Source organism: Pteropus medius, unplaced genomic scaffold, assembly GCF_902729225.1.
Source record: "Pteropus medius unplaced genomic scaffold, Ma_sr-lr_union100, whole genome shotgun sequence".
Classification (NCBI taxonomy): Eukaryota; Metazoa; Chordata; class Mammalia; order Chiroptera; family Pteropodidae; genus Pteropus; species Pteropus medius.
The window spans coordinates 3,969,972-3,987,469 of NW_024344378.1; the positions used below are offsets into that span (position 1 = coordinate 3,969,972).

Sequence of the window (17,498 nt, forward strand, 5' to 3'; positions counted from 1 at the left end):
CACGCACGCTGTAGCCATGCTAACTACCTCCAGTCTCCTAGACACTTTCTCGTTCCTCCTTGCTCCCTTGCTTTGCATGGCTTCTTCTCTTTTCTGGGGTGCCTCCTCTTGGCTCCCCACCCAGTCCTGCAGATGTCACTTCCTCCGGGGGCCTCCTGAGGTGGGTGAGCCCAACCACACCTCTGACAGAGCCTGTTTCTCTTCGTTTACGTGTCTGCCTTCTTCACCAAACCAAGGCCCGGGGAGGGCAGGTCCCGTGTCCTATTCATCTGTGTGTATTTTGTCAGCACCCAGCACATCCTCTGAGCTTGAGGCATGTCTGTTGCATGAGGCAGGCAGGCTCAGGTCCAGCGGTGTGTACCTTTCACGTCGTATATGTCATCGGGAATCTCTGCAAGGCCGCCCGCCCGATGCAAGACCTTAGACCAAAAAATACTTACCTCTCCGGAGGCGAGATTTTCAAAGAAAAATCTAATACTGATTCCTCAATGGCCAAAACCATTTTAGCCCACAGTTACTCTCTTTGCTGTGTATTCACCTGTATGACAGTTAGGATCGTAAGAACTGGGGAAAGACACCTGAATTGTAGACCCTCAGTATAATACTCTGACGCTTACTCTTCTCTCACAGTATGACGTTCTTGAGAGACTCGGATGCTCCACGGTGAGAGAAGCAAGTTCTAATGCACCCATTTCCTCGCTCCTACCTCCATTTCTCTATGCCAGAGACCCTTGTCCTTTCAAAGATCTCCCTGCAAAACTCTGCTCTCAGAAACCACTCCAATCTCTCTCCAAAGACGCACACGACAAGCACTTCTCACCCTGACAAACGATTGAAGTTTATAATATGGAGAAACATAATGTCAACACTTTAATCTTCAGAAGGCACAGTGAGCTTTAACTCTGCCTTACATCCTAACAGCGCGCACACACACGAAATCACGGCCGGTTCCTCTCTCTTGGGCATCGGCGGAGGATGGCTGTCTTGACTCGTGCACATCTGCTTTAAGGTAGAAGGCGAAGCCAGGCAAACAGTTCTAAAAATATACTTGTCAGTTGAGCAATGGTTTGCTCATTAAACGGCAAACGATCTCAGTGCAAAGTTAAGAATCTTTTTTATTTTTATTTTTTTGGAAGGGGGCCTGGAATGACAAGAGGTGACCTAGTTTTCCGGGCTTTACCCTGGGGCCACAGAAAGCTTGGAACAGCACGGAGGCTTCGCCGACGCTGTGACGGGGGAGGCAGGGCAGCCTGCCTCGGTGACCACATCGAGGCCCCACCCTACTACTTTCTTTGACTCCCAGACATGGAGAGAGAAGCCAGAGCAACCTGAACTTGATCCATGGGGTGTGCTTTCTCCCTGAAGACTTGCCAGATCTTTTCCAGATGTTGGGAGACGGCCAGAGAGCCTGCGCCGAAGGCCACGGTGTGTCTTTGGAAGGCTTTTCACTGAAGCAAACGTGTTGGTTTTGCGGTTGATGCCGAGAGCTTATCTCGGGCCGTGAAATCAAGACCTAACAACAAAGCTGTCACCGGGCTGTTTTGCTGGCGCTCAGGGCCTCGCTGCGAAGGCCTCTTGCCTCCGTAGCACACACGGCAGGTGCGGATCGCACCTGTGCAGACTTGCTGAAGGAGAATACGTATCCGCTTCTGTGTCTACACGTCAAGGTTATCACCATCCTGCTTTCTCGTTCCCCCGTGCGGCACGAACTCTGCCCTGACCAACTCATGATAAACCGTCCACACTGCCATGTCCTGTAAAGCAAATTCTTGTTTTCAGTTTAGGTTCTTTGCCTTCCCACGTATACGTCGATGGATTCTAAATTCCACCAAGTCACGGGGGAAGAGAGAGGAGCCACTGGTCCTTGGTCATCATTTGCGTATGGACTGAATGTTTGTGTCTCTCCCAAAATTCATATGTCAAAGCCCCAGCCCACAATGCGATGGGATTTCCAACTGAGTCCTTTGATATATAAAGAATTCTCTAGACCCAACTGTAAACAAGTAATCCAATTAGAAAACAAGCAAAGCCATGAACATTTCACCAAGAGAATAAATGGGTAGCAAATAAAGACATGAAGAGATGTTCAACATTGTTAGCTATGAGGGAAACGTAAATTAAAACCACAATGAAATAGCATCACACGCCTATTAGAAGCGCTAAAATTAAAAAGCAGCGATAATACCAAATACTGGCAAAGATGCAAGAAACCAGCATTCTCAGCACTGACGCTGACGTGTAAAGTGATACGGCCACTCTGGAAAGCAACCTGGCAATAAAACATTTAAAAAGATTAAAAAAAAAAAAACTAAACATACACTTATCGTACGATCCAGGAATCCCCCTTCCGGGCATTGATCCCATAGAAATAAAAACTCATGTCCAGGTAAGAGTCTGTGCACGAATATTCACAGCGGCTGTATTCATACAAAGCCCCAAACGGAAACACGCCGACTGTCCTTCAATGGGTAGACGATGAAATAAGCTGACTCACAGAGCACCACCTGGCAATAAACAGAAGCAGAGTGGTGACACGCACGGAACTGGGACGGGTCTCCTGGGCATTCCGCCAAGCGAAAAACGCCTGTCCCCAAAGCCACACGCGTGTGGTTCCGTGTGGATATGTTCTCAGACGAAAACAGTCATGGGAATGGAGAGGAGACCAGTGTGTGCCAGAGCGAGGGGCTGAGGTGGGGAGGGACGGGTGTCACCCCTGGCTCAGCTCCGGGGGCATCTTTATGGTGATGCGACGGCTCCGTATCTTGGCTGTGGGGGTGGTGGTTACACAGTTCTGCACACGTGATAAAACTGCACAGAACACACACGCACATACACGCACGTAAACCTGGTGAAATCTGAGCGAGTCCGTGGGTCGCACCAGCGACAGCTTTCCTGATTGCGACTGACACCAGGCGTTACCCGTGGGGAGGACGAGCAGAGGGCACAGGGGACCCGGTGGATTACTATTACAACTTTTTGTGACTCTACAGTCATCGCTGCAGTGCTCGCTCTCGCCCGGCGGGAGGCAGGGGGGCGGGGTGCTCCTTTTGCTCCATTCGGGCCTTCAACTGATTGGACGAGGCCCACCCACACGGGGGAGGGCAACCTGCTTTACTCAAAGTGCACCCATTTACATGTGAATCTCACCCAAAAACACCCTCACGGAAACATCTAGAATAACATTTACCTGAATACCTCGATGCCGTGGCCCAGCCTTGTCTCTCTGGGCCGTCACCCCTCCTCCCTCTGCAGAGAGCATGCCTGGTGAAAGATAAGGGTGCAGAGTGAGAAAGAGACCCGCCCAGCCCAAGGCAGGACGAAGCACACACGCTGGGAACTCTGGGGGCACCCGGCGCTTACTTCTGAATTCTGTTCAACTTTCCCATGCTACTTAGAAGCCATGGTTGTCCCACTTTGTGGATGTACTAAATGCCACTGACCGTTCGCTTTAGAATGGTTAGTTTTGTGTGATTTCATCTCAATGTTTAAAATTATTTTAAAAAAACAAAAACTTCCGCATTCTCTAGAAGCACTGGAGAAAAGACACTTAGGGTAACGTGCAATTACAAACTTGTAACAACTACAAGTAAAACATGGAGAAAACTAGTAATTCATGAAAAGGTGTGTTTTCTGAGAAAAGTAGTCCTCAGGGGCACTCATGCTGGGGTTTTCGTTTTTTTGTTTTTTTTTTCCTTTTATTTATGTTTTGAAATGTTCCACGACAGGAATTTTTTTGAAGAAAATTTGATTCCAGCAGACAGGGCGTGTTCGTCTGCCTGCGGTGGAGTACCCAATGGACAGTGGCCAACTTCATATGGTATTTATTTTTCACTTAATGAGAATTCCGAACAAGCTGAGTAACTCTTCAAGGTTATAGCCAGTAAGTAGTAGAAACTGAGGTATAAACTCAGACCTGCGCCCCCCGCCCCAGACTGCTCTTAACCACTCCCCAGACAGGTGTATATACCACAGAACATCTGATAACATGCTTTGCTTAGAGAAGATGCACAGTGAAAGCTGGCGACGTGACTGGCTGGTTACATTTACTGTAAATAAATGCCCACATGTCCTGGTTTATGAGTATGGTTTCTGCATAATACAAGAGAATCTTGTATATTCATTACCTATATGTATTATACATCAGAATCCATCGATAGTTTTAAAACGTGATGATTTAAATACGGTTTTGAAGAGGAAAACCACATAACCGGCTCTAGCAATACTTATTTAATGAGCTGCAGTAAAGCTCGTTATATATTATTCCAGAATGACACAGCAGTTCGTACGCCCCCAACTGTGTGATCCATATTTCACTTTCAAGTTCTTCCAAATTAGCTCCAAATGAGCGGGCATCTTGCGCCATCTAGTGGGGATACATTATGAAAAACCTGTCAAGTGAATTTTTCAGAGCTCAGAGATCATAAAAGCCAGGGACAGACTTAGGAACCAACAGAAAGAAAGAAAGTGCAAAAAGTGGCCTCTCTCCCTCCTCGCAGTCAGCAGCCGCCCTAAAGCCATTCTTCCCGGCTCCCCCAGATAGTCACCCATCTTCCTGGTTCTGCACAGCTTCCTCCCCTCCTCCCCCACCCGAACCACCACCGTGTTTCCCAGATGTGACCACTCTGCTGAGCAGTTGACCCTAAAGACTTATTTTCTCCATATGATCACAGGTTTCCCGGCTAAGTCAGTGTTGCTGGCTGGGAGCCCACAGGAGAGGGTGCCAGGTCCGAGGGAAGTGGGGCTGTGGACTGCAGCACCCCTGGCCAGCGGCTGCCTCTGCCGCTATGTGAACGGCCTGCCCTGTGCTTGGTGGGAAGCCCAAGGGCCAACCCGAGATCCACACACACTCGGGGGTGAACGCTTATGGTGACATCCGCCTCCCTCGCCGCTGAACTCCCAACCCCACCTCCAGCTTCCCTCCATCAGCAGACACGATTCTACCCCAAACCCAAGTTCCTTCTTCTTCCAGACAGGAGAAGATTGCAATTTCCTGCCTCTTGAAATTAAGCATAGCCATGGGCCGCGCTCTGGCCACTGAACTAGGAATGAAAAGGACAAGCGCCACCTCCAGGGAGAAGCTTTGAACCCGTGCGCTCCTCCCCATTGTCCACCTCGCTCCCGTGCCCCTGTCCTCCTGAGCCTCTGAGTGAGGACAATGGGGAGGAAGCATGTCCAAGAACCAAGCAAAATTTTGTCATTTTATGCCCCACACTCTCTAATGTCGTATATTGGCTCGCGGTATATCTACCCAGTTTCTTACATTTTTCTTTTGAAACTTCTTTATGTTCTGGCCCCACATTATATTAACCCGCAGCTGTGCCTAAGACAGAAGACAAAAATGTGAGATAGTAGAATAGCATCTTGAGAAACTGAAACAGCTAATCCTTGAGAAACCTAACGCAAAATGCCTGCCCTTCGCTGTGAGAAGCCGTCGGAGTTCAAACGCGTGGAGACTCTGCATGTTCTGTCTCATCTGAACCAACGAACAAGGAGCTGGAATCAGACGGAGCTGTCTGTGCGTTAGTTCGCCTTCGGCTTGGGCTTTTCAAACACTTTCACAGTGATAAGCCTAGGCCTGCACGGTGTAAAGCGGGCGAGGGCTGTGGTGACACCGACACCCAGGCCACAGCGGCGTGCACCCGGAGTCGGGAACCTCGGGGTCACTGCTACTCCTTAGAAGCTTCATCGACGACTCAACGAGTTATCACTTTACTTGAACAAGATGAAATATAGTGACATTTTTCCCTCTGATTTTCAAATATATAAAAGTGAATATTCTTGTGGCATTTGCAGGAGCGATTCCCATCCTGTGAATCAGAATCGGTACTTCCGATTCACCGCATTACAGCTGCCCGGAGCCGAGGTGGGTGGGGGGTGCCCAGGCTGGGAACCCAGCGACCTGCATGCACCTGGCCTGCACACCCACCCTGGTGGGAGCCACGGAGCTTCTGAACATCGACAGAGCAAACACCTGTCTGGTCCGAGACCTTGACATCTGCAGACGGGCTCTGTGCATGAAAGGGGAGGATGGACCCAGGCTGCCCTCATCTGCGGGTTCTGAGATCACTCTGAGTATCGGATTACAATCCAGACATGACATGATCCACTGACGTGGACACCAACCATGTTGGGAATCATCATTATTTTTGAAAAACATGCCACGGTGGCTCAGAGACCTTATCTCAGCAGATAATGCAAAGCCGGGATGGGATTTTTCCGTGAGGGCTGGGCGGAGGGGCCCTCGCGGCTGGCCGCTCCCCGGGGCAGTCCCAGACAGGGGAGGGAGGAGACGGGCGGAAGATAGTAGTTCCTCCTCACACCGCTGTCTGACCGTCCAGTACTCTTCCACTCAGGACCAAAGTCATTCCCCGTTGTGGTGCTGCTTTAGATCAGTGATATAATCTGTATGAAATGTATTTTCGGTCTCATTATTTTATTCCATTGATTAGTGCCTATATTTTTAAGCCTCAAACCATATATTTTAATTTGTGCTTGGATATCTATTTTTAGAATCTAAAGAACTTGGCATAAGCCTTATTGTTTAATAACCAGAGTGTTTTTGTTTGTTTATTTGTTTGTTTTGGGCTTTTATTGACTTTTCATCCTCTAGAATTTCCAGGTTCTATAAATTCTTCTATGAGGACACTCACGTCAATATTTTATAAAATGTATAAGTTAACTTAGCTAATGGATTAATTCGCTAATTCAGCTATCAGTTTTAACTATTGGTATTTCTACTTTTACCTACCTTTACTTGGCCAGAGTTTAAGATATTTATTGTTATAAATCTTTAACTTCCTATGTGCTTTCGATACAACTAGTTTAAAAATACTTCTTTCATGTTATTTTCTACTTCTACTTTAAATGCTACTTTCACGTAGCATTTTACATCTGAACCAACGCTCCCAATTGTTTGGCGTGTGCTTGGCTATAACAAACAAAATCATAGTTTTTAAAATCCCATCCTGCATATGTCAATCCATAAATTTCTCTTTTGGGGGCACTGTTTTCTGGTCTCATCGCGTTGCTTGTGAAATAAACTTTAAAAACCATTGCCCTGCAAAAAAAATCGGAAAGCGAACTCGGACAATGGCCCCGCTCATCCTGGTGGGACAGTCCCACGTCATCAGGCTTCAGAAGCCACAGCCGACTTCCTGTGTCCATGGGGATGAAGCCCCCATGTGAGTGAACCTTTGGGCAGCAGTGGTTCCCGGTGACAGGCCCACGACCTGTGAGGTCCCCCACTGGCCAAACTGGGGTCCGGAGCATGTCCGGCCCTCGTTCAAGCAGGTGTCTGGAGTAGAGGCTCAAGAACAGGGCTCGTCAAATAGACTGGCCGCCTAGCGTGGGGTGTACAGGTAAACTCTGGTCTAAAGTCATACCTGGGACATCGGATCCGGGTGGTGGACGGCTAGGTGCCTCCCTCAGGCGCAGTCATGAAGAGCGGAGCCTGTGGGTCAGGCTGACCTTGACCTGGCAGAGGCTGATCAAGGGCAGCGGGAGTGGCTGGCCACTGTTTTCTTACCCAAAGGCCCCCGTGTCGCATGCTCATTGCAGAGCCTGCCCCGGCCTCCTGCACGGCCACCTGCCCAGCTCTTCACACGGAACGGGCACCCCGTTACCCAAGAGAGGGGAAACCCTGATGAGACAGGCGTCGCTCAGAACACCACGGGCTTTCTCCTCCCCTTTTGGCTAAATTCCCCCTGCTTTCATTTCAAATCGAGGGTCTCGTTTCTATTTCTCACCGTGGTTCCCTCACTTGGTCCTTCAAAGAGGATGGTGCTTATCTTTGGGCCTCTCTGATTTTAGGATGAACACAGATCAGCAAACCAAAAGAAACGGGAGAAAAGCAGCAGTGGCCGCAGGCCCACCGGACCCCGCCGTGTCCCCGACCTGCCGAGTCCCCGACCTGCCGAGTCCCCAACCTGCCGAGTCCTCACACCGCGGCTGCCCCCGGCTCTGCTGTTTGAATAACCTCTGGGCGTCCGGCCCACCCCTCGGCTCCCGTCTGATCTCCAGAACAAATATTTGTTCCATTTCTGCACAAAGTTTGAGAGCTTTCTTCCTCTTGTTTTTCGCCCACTTTTTAAAGACGGACTGCACTCCTCCGCCGCCCCTTCGGACTTGGGTCAGCGAGGAGCGGATTCTCCCCAGACCCCGCACCCTGCAAAATGAAATGGCTCCCGTGCCTCCTTATCTGGCTCTTTTCTTCCAAAGCTCGAGGCTTCGAGATCCCCACCAACGGACTTCCAGAGGTAAGTACTTCCAGAAGCTTCCTTGCCGCTGGCCCATACGTACACGCTCAGGAACCAGCCCATTCTCCGAGCTATTGGTGGACTGTGTTCTGTGTGGGGAGATTTATGATAGAACCCGTCTGCGTAGACGTGCTCATGGTTATAATTCTGGGAATGTGAATTTACTCTTCAAAGCATTCACGGTTTTGCATGCGATAAAGCCAAGTTCAGTGGGCTGGCCCGGTCCTGTCCCATTTATGGAGATGGCTGCTGACTTCTTATCTAAGAAATGGGGATAATAACTGGCCTAACCCAAAAGGTGTTTGAGAATTAAATGACACGTGTTAGGTTACCGAGCGCAGGGCAAGCACTCGGAGGCACCCAGTAATCATTAGCTGCAATGAGGACAATGACGATGATAAAGACACAGCACGATCACTTTGTGCAAAGAGTGTGAGAAAATGCGTCGTCAAAGCACTGTTGTTTTTCACGCCTAAAGTGGACACTGATTTCGGTCATACGGACACTTGAGAGGTTCCTATTAAGGGGAAGATGGCGAGTGGGCTGGCAGAGGGCAGGACTTGTCCACAGACCTCGAGGTCTCCGCTTTTGGCCCCTGGCCATCCCCACACAGGCTAAGTCTTGCTCTGAGCCATTTTGAAAGTCACGCAAGAGCTATTTTGATGCCAGGGAAAAAAAAAAAAACATGCATTGTGGGACTAGCCTAGGAGATGCAGAGCAGGTTATCTACAAAAATGGCAAAGGCCAAGAGGACCTATTTGCAGGAAAGAAAATCACTCTGTCTGCTTAGAAACTGTATTTTCCAACACTTTACGAACCGCCGTGGTGTGTTGGGAATCTCATGGACAGAGCCGGGAACTGAAGCCGAGACATCCAAATGAGTTTGTGCTTTTTTAGTCACTTCCTCCAGGGATTCCTTTCACATTGACATTTTTAATCCAATGGGTCACGGTTCACATTTATCCAAGGTCTACGCCATTGCTCCACCAGGCACCCACCCGCCGAGTCACTGGGTTACTGTGACCCCTGCCTCGTGTCGCCTCAACTTCTGGCCAACTCAGACATTAATTCTTTCCAGTCGATAATTAGCAAGCATAACCATAGTAAAGAAATCATTGTGGAAAAATATCACATTGTCCAGTGATATAGGAAATAAGATAAAATAACGTAACGAATACCCTTATGCCTGTCGTCAGCTGCCTCTTTTGCTCTCGATCTTTTTTATTAATAGAAATAAACACCTTAAATTCTTTTTCAAGTTTGCAGAATATGAAGATCTCTCGGAACTGTCCCCAGGCCAATTTCGATTTATGCCTGAGAACCGGAGGCATCAGGTACAGTAAGTCTTAAGTTCAAAAAAGGAAAAATAAGTGAAAAAAGACCACAATTGAAGAAGTCAGGAGATTAAAGTGCTTTCCGCCAGATTTTCTCAAGAGCTCGTTTTTCAGCAGAGAAGAGTCCAAAGGTTTTATACCGGGCTGTCAAGGTGAAATCAAGGGAGAGCTCTGTACAGCTGTCCGTGGGCCCCCAAACCATAAGGGTCACCAGAGACTCCTACAAGATACACAGCCATGTGTTTTCTTCAAATCTTAAGATTATAGGAAGATTTTTACCACCTTATAAGAAAGCATTTCCTCGACAGGAGGGTATTTCTTATTCCCACATGGCAGGCACCTCTCGTGGCTGCCACACATCCTGCCTCCCCCGGTCACTGCCATCTTGGGGAGTAGCTCAGAGACCATGAGATGGGGGAACTGGCCACACCGGAGGCCACACCCTGGAGGCCGCCACCCGCTGTAGCAAAGACCAAACCCTCCCATTCGTGGGGGCGACTTCTCCAGGAGGTCAGGGAGGGTTTGGCCTCTCCCCCGCCCAGAGCCGACAAGATGAGGAGAGAGGTGTTTATGGAGGCGGCGCTAAGCCGACCCATGACTTATTCAATATGGGCATGAATTTTTGACTTTCTGAAAGTCCAGGGGTTTTTTTTTTGGTTTTGTTTTTGGTTTTTTTGTTTTGTTTTGTTTTGTTTGCAGACAGATAATATTAAAACCCAATAGACAAGCCCTCGTGTCATCTAGCCACGAGGGTGAAAACTTAGTCACTGAGAACTGCACTCAAATATCTAAAGAGAGGCAGCTGTCGACCTCGCTACATCACATAGCTCACCCCGAAACCTCGGTTCACCCCAAATCATGCAAGTTAAGCTTATATCCAACACCTCACTTGGAATTTTAAAATCTATCAGGCATTCAATGTTCACCCATCGCTCTAGGGCCGCTCAGCTTGCCATGCCCAGTCCTTCGTGGGGATAATTCCCTACCGTCGCAGTCTGCGTGTCCGTCACCGTGCCTGCCACACCGAGGAGGAGACACATCGAAATCCCTGCTCTCGTGTAGTTTAGTCTAAGGGGGAAAGCAGACACGTATTCCCACTCGACTAGGTAAAAAATCCATCAAACAGACAGGATGAAGGCGGTATGTGCCACTCACCATGAGTTGGGTCGAATGTGTTCGTTTAAAAACATGTATTTTCTCACATCAAAAATGATGTACGTGTAACAAAAAAGTAGCTGAGAAATTTGTTGGGACAAACACGGCAGTGGGAAAATCGTATCGTAGAACTTTGGGTGTTTATGTCTCGGCACCAGTGAATGTAACAGCTCAGGACTGAAAAAACATCTGTTTTTTTGACCGGGAGGAAGCAGTTTTTGCCCTCAAGGTAATAAGTGACACACTTCTGAAGAATCATTATCTGACTTCTTTTCACAGAGAAGTGTTTCTGGAGAACCTGGAGAAACGACGGTAAGTTTGCTTTGACTGTTAAAAATTGACGCGCGAATGATTTTTCTGTTACCTATTACCTAGAAATCAGCATTGTTGCCTCTTTTGTCTCCATCACGGGGAGCATTTATCTGAGTTTCGAAATCCCCCCCTTGCCCAATTCTGTTTGGAAGTGTGTCTGAAACTCAGCATGAAAAAGTGCCGAGTCTACGCAGCCAGGAGAGATGTCCCCGAGAGATGAAATCGCCCTTTCTCTTTATTTTCTCGAGTTTTGCCAACAACATGGATTTCATCCAAGCGTTATGTATTTATTCCAACTTGACAGTTTTGATTTAAAATAGGACACCTCACAGCCTCGGAGGGTAAAAAGGACAGAGTATGGGTAAGAAACTGAGACATGAAATGGCCCAGTTCCCTGGGATGTTCAAAGCCGTCCTTCCTGTGGCAGGAAAATGTCAAAAGGAAGTGGTTTACATCGGCTTCCTGCTCCGAACGGAGAATCCGTGAGGAGCGCGGGTTTAAGGGGCACGAAGGACAAATAATGTAGCCTGGATTTTACCCTGGTTGCAGGGGAGCTAGAAGTTAATGAGCTTTCACCTTGGATGACAAGTTTGGGGGATAACGCCTATACTGAAATAAGCAGATCTCTTTGGAGAAAAAAGCAAAATCTGTGAGGCCACCTAACCGCCATAGTCCTGAAGCGGCTTGCAATTCTCGGACACCTCCTGGAAGATGTGTTTGTAGTACCTTGCCTTCAAGCAGGCAGAGGGCAGAGTGCTGGACCAATAATGGCATCAAAATGCTATTTTCTTGTCATGATATTGTTTGTTGCCCACACCCATCGGTATGGTCATATTTTGTTTTAATTTGGGAAAAGATGAAATTATAATAGATGAGATCGAAGAAAGTAGATAACAATATGGGGACCACGCTCTTCCACCTACCGCACCCCTGGCTGCACCCCACTCTGGAGATGCAGCGAAGGTCCCCTGCCAACCCCGTGGTCCCGTATCCTGTCCCTCACTCTGGCCCGCATTCTAAGTTATTTCCCGTACTTTCTCAATCCGATCTTGCCTCCCGCGACTATTTTCTGCTTGGATCGCATTGTAATTTTAAAAATCATTATTCATAGAATCGTAGAGCTGAAAGGCATCTCAAAATACCTCAAAACAAAAGCGGGCTTCCCCCAGGGGTATTTCAAGCCAGAAGAATGCTGTACGCTTAACAATGCCTTTGAATAGTGCACGACAAAATGTACCGCACCTAGCATCAATACCTAGTGAGGTTCTGTGCAGGTTTTCTCTGAGTACAGCTACTCTTTCTCGCCAACTACAGGAAGATGTTGATCAAGTAACTCTTTATAGCTACAAAGTCCGGTCCACTATCACTTCTCGTGTGGCCAACACCATGATCCAAAGCAAACTGGTGAACAACTCCCCACAGCCTCAGACCATCGTGTTCGACGTGCAGATTCCCAAAGGAGCCTTCATCTCCAACTTCTCTATGTGAGTAACTCCCGTTCAGAACCTGAAATTGGGCATGCTCTACGCACAGAATCACGGCGAGAACGGCCCTTCCCGGGCACCTGCTCCAGGGGTTCTGATTCTCAGCTCTGTAGAGCCACCGGATGCCCAGGGGCATCACGGAGGGGGGTCCCCGTAATTGGCTTTGGATCAAAGTATCAGAATTTGTGAAAGATTTGCTTTTTCATTTCTAATAATTTAAAGTGACTTTAAACCATCTCTATGGTAACAACCTCCGAAATACTTGAATTTTAATGTGCTTTCTTGGGGGGTAGAAATATATGAAGTTGTCCTGGCTTCCAGGACACCATATAAGAGTGTGTGTAGTTTAGTGTCATCTGTCACATGTTTCTCTACGGGAAAAAAAAAAAAAAAGAAGATCACTGATTAAATCTAATCATCTGTCCAGTGATCGAATTCCTCTGTTACACCACCGTTAGCCAGGCTTGACTTGAATACCTCCTTAATGATAAACTCACTACTTCACAGGGCAATTCACTCAATGGCTGACCGGTCAGTTAGAATTTTGTCTTATACTTCACTGAAATCTGTTTCATTTTCTACCCAATGCCTCCCACTCACGCATTTCCTTTTAATTCTCTACGAAACGCATACTGAAGTGTTTGAGGATGACATGAGATGCTATCTGAGATTTGCTTCGAAAGACTCGAGGTGAACAGACGGGGGAAGCAACGAAGTGTAGACAACTGTGATCGGCTGAATATTGATAATGTAGCTCAGTGATGGTTTCAAGGATGTTTCTTACAATATTCTCTCTATTTTTTGTATGTTCGAAGAGTTCCACAATAAAAAAAATTTTTTTTTTACATGACTCCAATGCCTTTCAAACAATGAAGGCCAATTAATATCCTACCTGGCAGCTTCGTTTATCAAGGCTAAATGCCCTTCCAAGTGACTGGATGGCTCCTATCCCCCGATGCTTCAGGTGGCCAGTCCCAGAGGGTGCACCTCTTGGTCAGCGTCCTTTTCAAGCTGTCTAGCATGGAGCACAAGGCCCTGCATCCGGTCTGGCTATTTTCTGTTCAGATATTATATTGCGTTACTTCTCACCTGCTATTGTCTGTCATATACCAATGATAAGTATTAATAAATAAAGAGCTCGAATACCACGCACGCTGGCTTCTAAAAACTGTAGAGATGGAAAACTATATTTCCTAAACAAACAAACAAAAAAAAGTAGATGGAAAAGAGGCATTATGTAGCTTTGATTTGATATCCTTTGATTGGGCTTAGAAATTTATTCAAAAAATATTTTTCGTCAGACTTTTCTAAAAAGCAAATGTAGAAAGAAGACCTTTAATGTAGTGGTATTCTGTAATGCCATGTCTGAAAATTATATTTAAAACTACATTAATAAATTTTTATTTTTAATTCCCAAAACCAGAATTCATGCTAGATATATCTTCTATTTCTCTTTTTCCCTCAACTCATTTCCTAGAAGATTTGAGGTGATAAAAGACAGAATAGTAACTATAGATTTATTTTGGTTTCCCTCTACACGGGGCTAAATTTATCAGACCAGGGAAGATATCATCACAATTTGATATGAGTTATGCAGACCTTCATATCTAAAGTATTTCTTCTGCCCTTCGATCAAGGTTCCAAATATTCTACCATTAGAGATGATTTCCTTTTGTCTTAAAGACTCTTTGGTCTTTGAACTTTAGTATGATTTGATGGAAACGGTGCTGACCTGGGTACATGGGGCCCCGTTCTAGCTCGCTCTCTGACCAACCGTGTGACCTTGAGCAAGTCACTTGTCTCCTTGGCTCTGATTTCTCTCACCCATAGAGGCGAACTTAGAAGTGTGCCTCAGCAAGCATACTCTTGGCGTCTGGGGGCAGGAAAATTTTTACCGAACTGTCCTTCATACTGCAGTGTCTGGCATTCCCGGTGCCCTCCTATCTTGCCAGTAGCACTTCTGAGTCATCAGAAGGACCTAAAACTTCTCCACACACTCTAACTTCCTTCCTGGGGGGAGATGCCGCCCACTCGAGCGCCACGAGCCACCTTTCGTTTCTAAAATTCTGCGATGCCACCACTCTGACCAGTCACTACTTGGTACGAATTATATCACAGCCAGCTACAAGTCACGGGGTAGAGACAGAGAAGTCGAGACAGAGAGGCAAAGGCGGAGGGCCCAGAGAAAGGCGTCAGAGGGACCAACGCAAACTCCGCAGACAGCGTGGTTTACCAGCACGTCCTCCATCTTTCTTGACTCTCTGCCACCCTGCAGGAGAGAAGAATGCCCCCAGGCTATGCCGGATCCTTAACTGCTAAAGGCTGATCTTATCCACCATGTGTAAGCCAGATAACTGGAAATGTATCAGTCACCTGTCCTAGGCACATTTGTGATTCAAAAGAGATACCCAAAGAGAACAATGCTTAACCTGAAGGGTAAGATTTGAAAATTAGGAAAAATTTTAAAAACAAGCAACAGCAGCGAGGGACGGCTTTTAGAACGAAGGTCTACGTGTCCCTCTGAAATCACACTGTCAGATCAAGGGACTCCTGTCTACCACACCCGCCCACGTCGCTCTTCTTGTTCCTTCGATCACCCCTACCACGCATTAAACCCACCCAGCTGGCCTGTCTGCTTGTTTTGGGTTTGTTTTGCTAAATCCACTATTCAGACCAATGGGTGTCTGTCTGTCGCTTTCAGGACTGTGGATGGCACGACGTTCACCAGCTCCATCAAGGAGAAGACCGCGGGCCGCGCGCTCTACGCCCAGGCCAGGGCGAAAGGCAAAAGCACGGGGCTGGTGAGGTGAGGGCTCGGTCTCGTCCCCGAGGGCTCAGAAAGCCACGCGGCCCTCGGGCCGAGCGGGCAACGCGTCCCCATTGCTACTCCGGCGGGGTCTGCGGCCACGGGGCGGGGCCTTTTGCTGAAAGAGCGTGTCCAGCAGCGCGAGGGGCCGGCGACAACGCGCCCCGCACTGGGCTGGGCCCCGCGCGCACCTGCGGAGTCACCCCACCTGGGAAGGAACGTGTTTTTGTTCCCAGCCGCAGATTCCCAGCCTGAGACGCGCCGTGGTGCACGCGGCGCGCGGCTGCGTGAATCTGCGGGGAGCAGATTCCCGTCGTAGAGTCGAGCTACTTACTCAGTTACTTCGCGGGGGCGGAGATGGTGCCCCTAAACCCCGAGATGTTCACTAGCGACTGTGTTCAGAAAGGAAGGTTTGGGGTTTGTTTTAGTTCTGCTTTTAATTTCATTTCTTCTGCCTTCTTTTTACGGGGTGAGCCTTTTCCAGCGCCTGTTACTTAGCTTAGATGCGGCTTGGTTTCCTCCTTGGAATCATAAATGAGACTCTGAGAATGCCAAACCGCCCTCAAGAAAGCGGCCTCGCGAGCAAGAGGCTCCGAAGAAAGCCAGCACCCCTCACACTGCGTATCTAGTCTCCCGCCAGACCCCGCCCCTCTCTGTCCTTCAGCCCCTCCTCCTCCTCTACGTCCCCAATGTACTTTCGCTTGAAATTCTCTTCATTTCCTTCGTGCCTTTATCCATTCAAAGAAGATGCACTGAGCTCTGTACCCGGTTCTGTACCTGGTGCCAGCAACACCGCAGCCAACTGCAGGCCAGCGGAGGAGGCGACCAAGGAACCTAGAATATAGAGGCGGCTCGATATACACAATATATAGATGGCGACAATATAAATAACGAATTTTATTTCCCGCTTCTGTTTTCTTCAGCTCCCCGATATCCCAAGCTGGCGTCCCACGGTACCTATTCTCACAGTCTCATCTCCCTTATTTAGTCAATGAATTTTTAAAAAATCATTCCTTGTTCATCTTAAGGCTCAAATCACTCTCATTTTTGATCATTTCTCTTTAAAACCATACATGCCTCAAGATCAATGACGACATTGGACTTGATACAGCCATGACTACATAAGGTCGTATGCTGGGAATATGTAGATTCACGTCGTTGAAATGATGATTTCTCGTTTCTGAATGAGTGTCCAGTGCAACAGGGGAAGTGTGTCTTTGGAGTCGTCTAAAGTTGGGTCTGCGTCCTGGCCCTTCCATTGGCTAGCACCCCGTTCTCGAGCAGGTTACTAACTCTCTATTAGCCTCGCTTGTATTCTAATCTGATAAGCGAGGGCACCGATGTCTGTCTCGCAGAGCTGCTTTATTAGAGATGACACGTGTCAAATTCCTGGCACCTAATAGGGATCGATAACTGATGGCCCTTTGCAAATGACCTTCAGATCTGTAAGCAGCTCTGGAAGAAAAAGAACAGGTGGGAGAGGAGACAGAAACCATTGATGGGATTCAGTTTCCCTGGCAGCTTCGGTTATTTCTGTCGCCCCTACTGTTCACTTTTATGACCAGCTGAGCAGGGGTCATCGCCCAGGACAGCCTGGACACCCTCTGCCTAGATCCTTGGGCTCGGTGCTCGGTGGGCCTCGCGCTGGGCGGGGCGCGTGCTGACTCACATCGGGGGCTCACGCCTTTAGGAGCAGGGCTCTGGATATGGAGAACTTCAAGACCGAAGTGAACGCCGCCCCCGGAGCAAAGGTGCAGTTTGAACTTCACTACCAGGAAGTGAAGTGGCGGAAGCTGGGGTCGTACGAGCACAGGCTTCACCTGCAGCCGGGGCGACTGGCCAAGCACTTGGAGGTGAGCGTGACGTGCCCGGTGTGCAGCGATGCCATCCTCACGGTTCTTTTTTTGTTGTTGTTCTTTTTTTTTTTAAGAGCTGCAGCTGTTATGAGGCCCGGTGTTAATAAGAACATAGGTGACGCTTGGTAAAAAGAAAGTGTTTGCTAAAATTCTCTACTCACTGTTATTGCTGCCTGGGAATTCCTGCAACATCACGGACCTTTCTACTCCTCTTTTAATGAGATCCGTTGCTCTTTGCCTTTTCGCTCCAGCTCAGGCTTTTTCTTAGCCACTGATATGAGAGTTGGATAAGGAAG

The 17,498-nt window shown here is 48.1% G+C and overlaps 1 protein-coding gene and 1 long non-coding RNA gene across 2 annotated transcripts in view; one reads left to right on the plus strand and one right to left on the minus strand.

Annotated features, from left to right (window-relative positions):
* Positions 1 to 928: 928 nt before the first annotated feature.
* On the minus strand, positions 929 to 8,096 carry LOC120609018 (uncharacterized). The gene is made up of 5 exons (XR_005654606.1): positions 7,746 to 8,096; positions 5,261 to 5,320; positions 3,188 to 3,261; positions 2,319 to 2,504; positions 929 to 1,754 (listed from the first exon to the last, which is right to left on the minus strand). It is a non-coding gene; the product is annotated as an uncharacterized LOC120609018 (long non-coding RNA).
* Positions 8,097 to 17,498, plus strand: part of ITIH2 (inter-alpha-trypsin inhibitor heavy chain 2) — a 28,111-nt gene continuing 18,709 nt past the window's right edge. The window contains exons 1-6 of the mRNA XM_039871036.1: positions 8,097 to 8,255; positions 9,515 to 9,589; positions 11,024 to 11,056; positions 12,371 to 12,540; positions 15,242 to 15,346; positions 17,037 to 17,199. Of these exons, the coding sequence (XP_039726970.1) occupies positions 8,172 to 8,255; positions 9,515 to 9,589; positions 11,024 to 11,056; positions 12,371 to 12,540; positions 15,242 to 15,346; positions 17,037 to 17,199 (630 nt within the window). The 5' untranslated portion in view covers positions 8,097 to 8,171. The remainder of the gene's footprint in view (positions 8,256 to 9,514; positions 9,590 to 11,023; positions 11,057 to 12,370; positions 12,541 to 15,241; positions 15,347 to 17,036; positions 17,200 to 17,498) is intronic.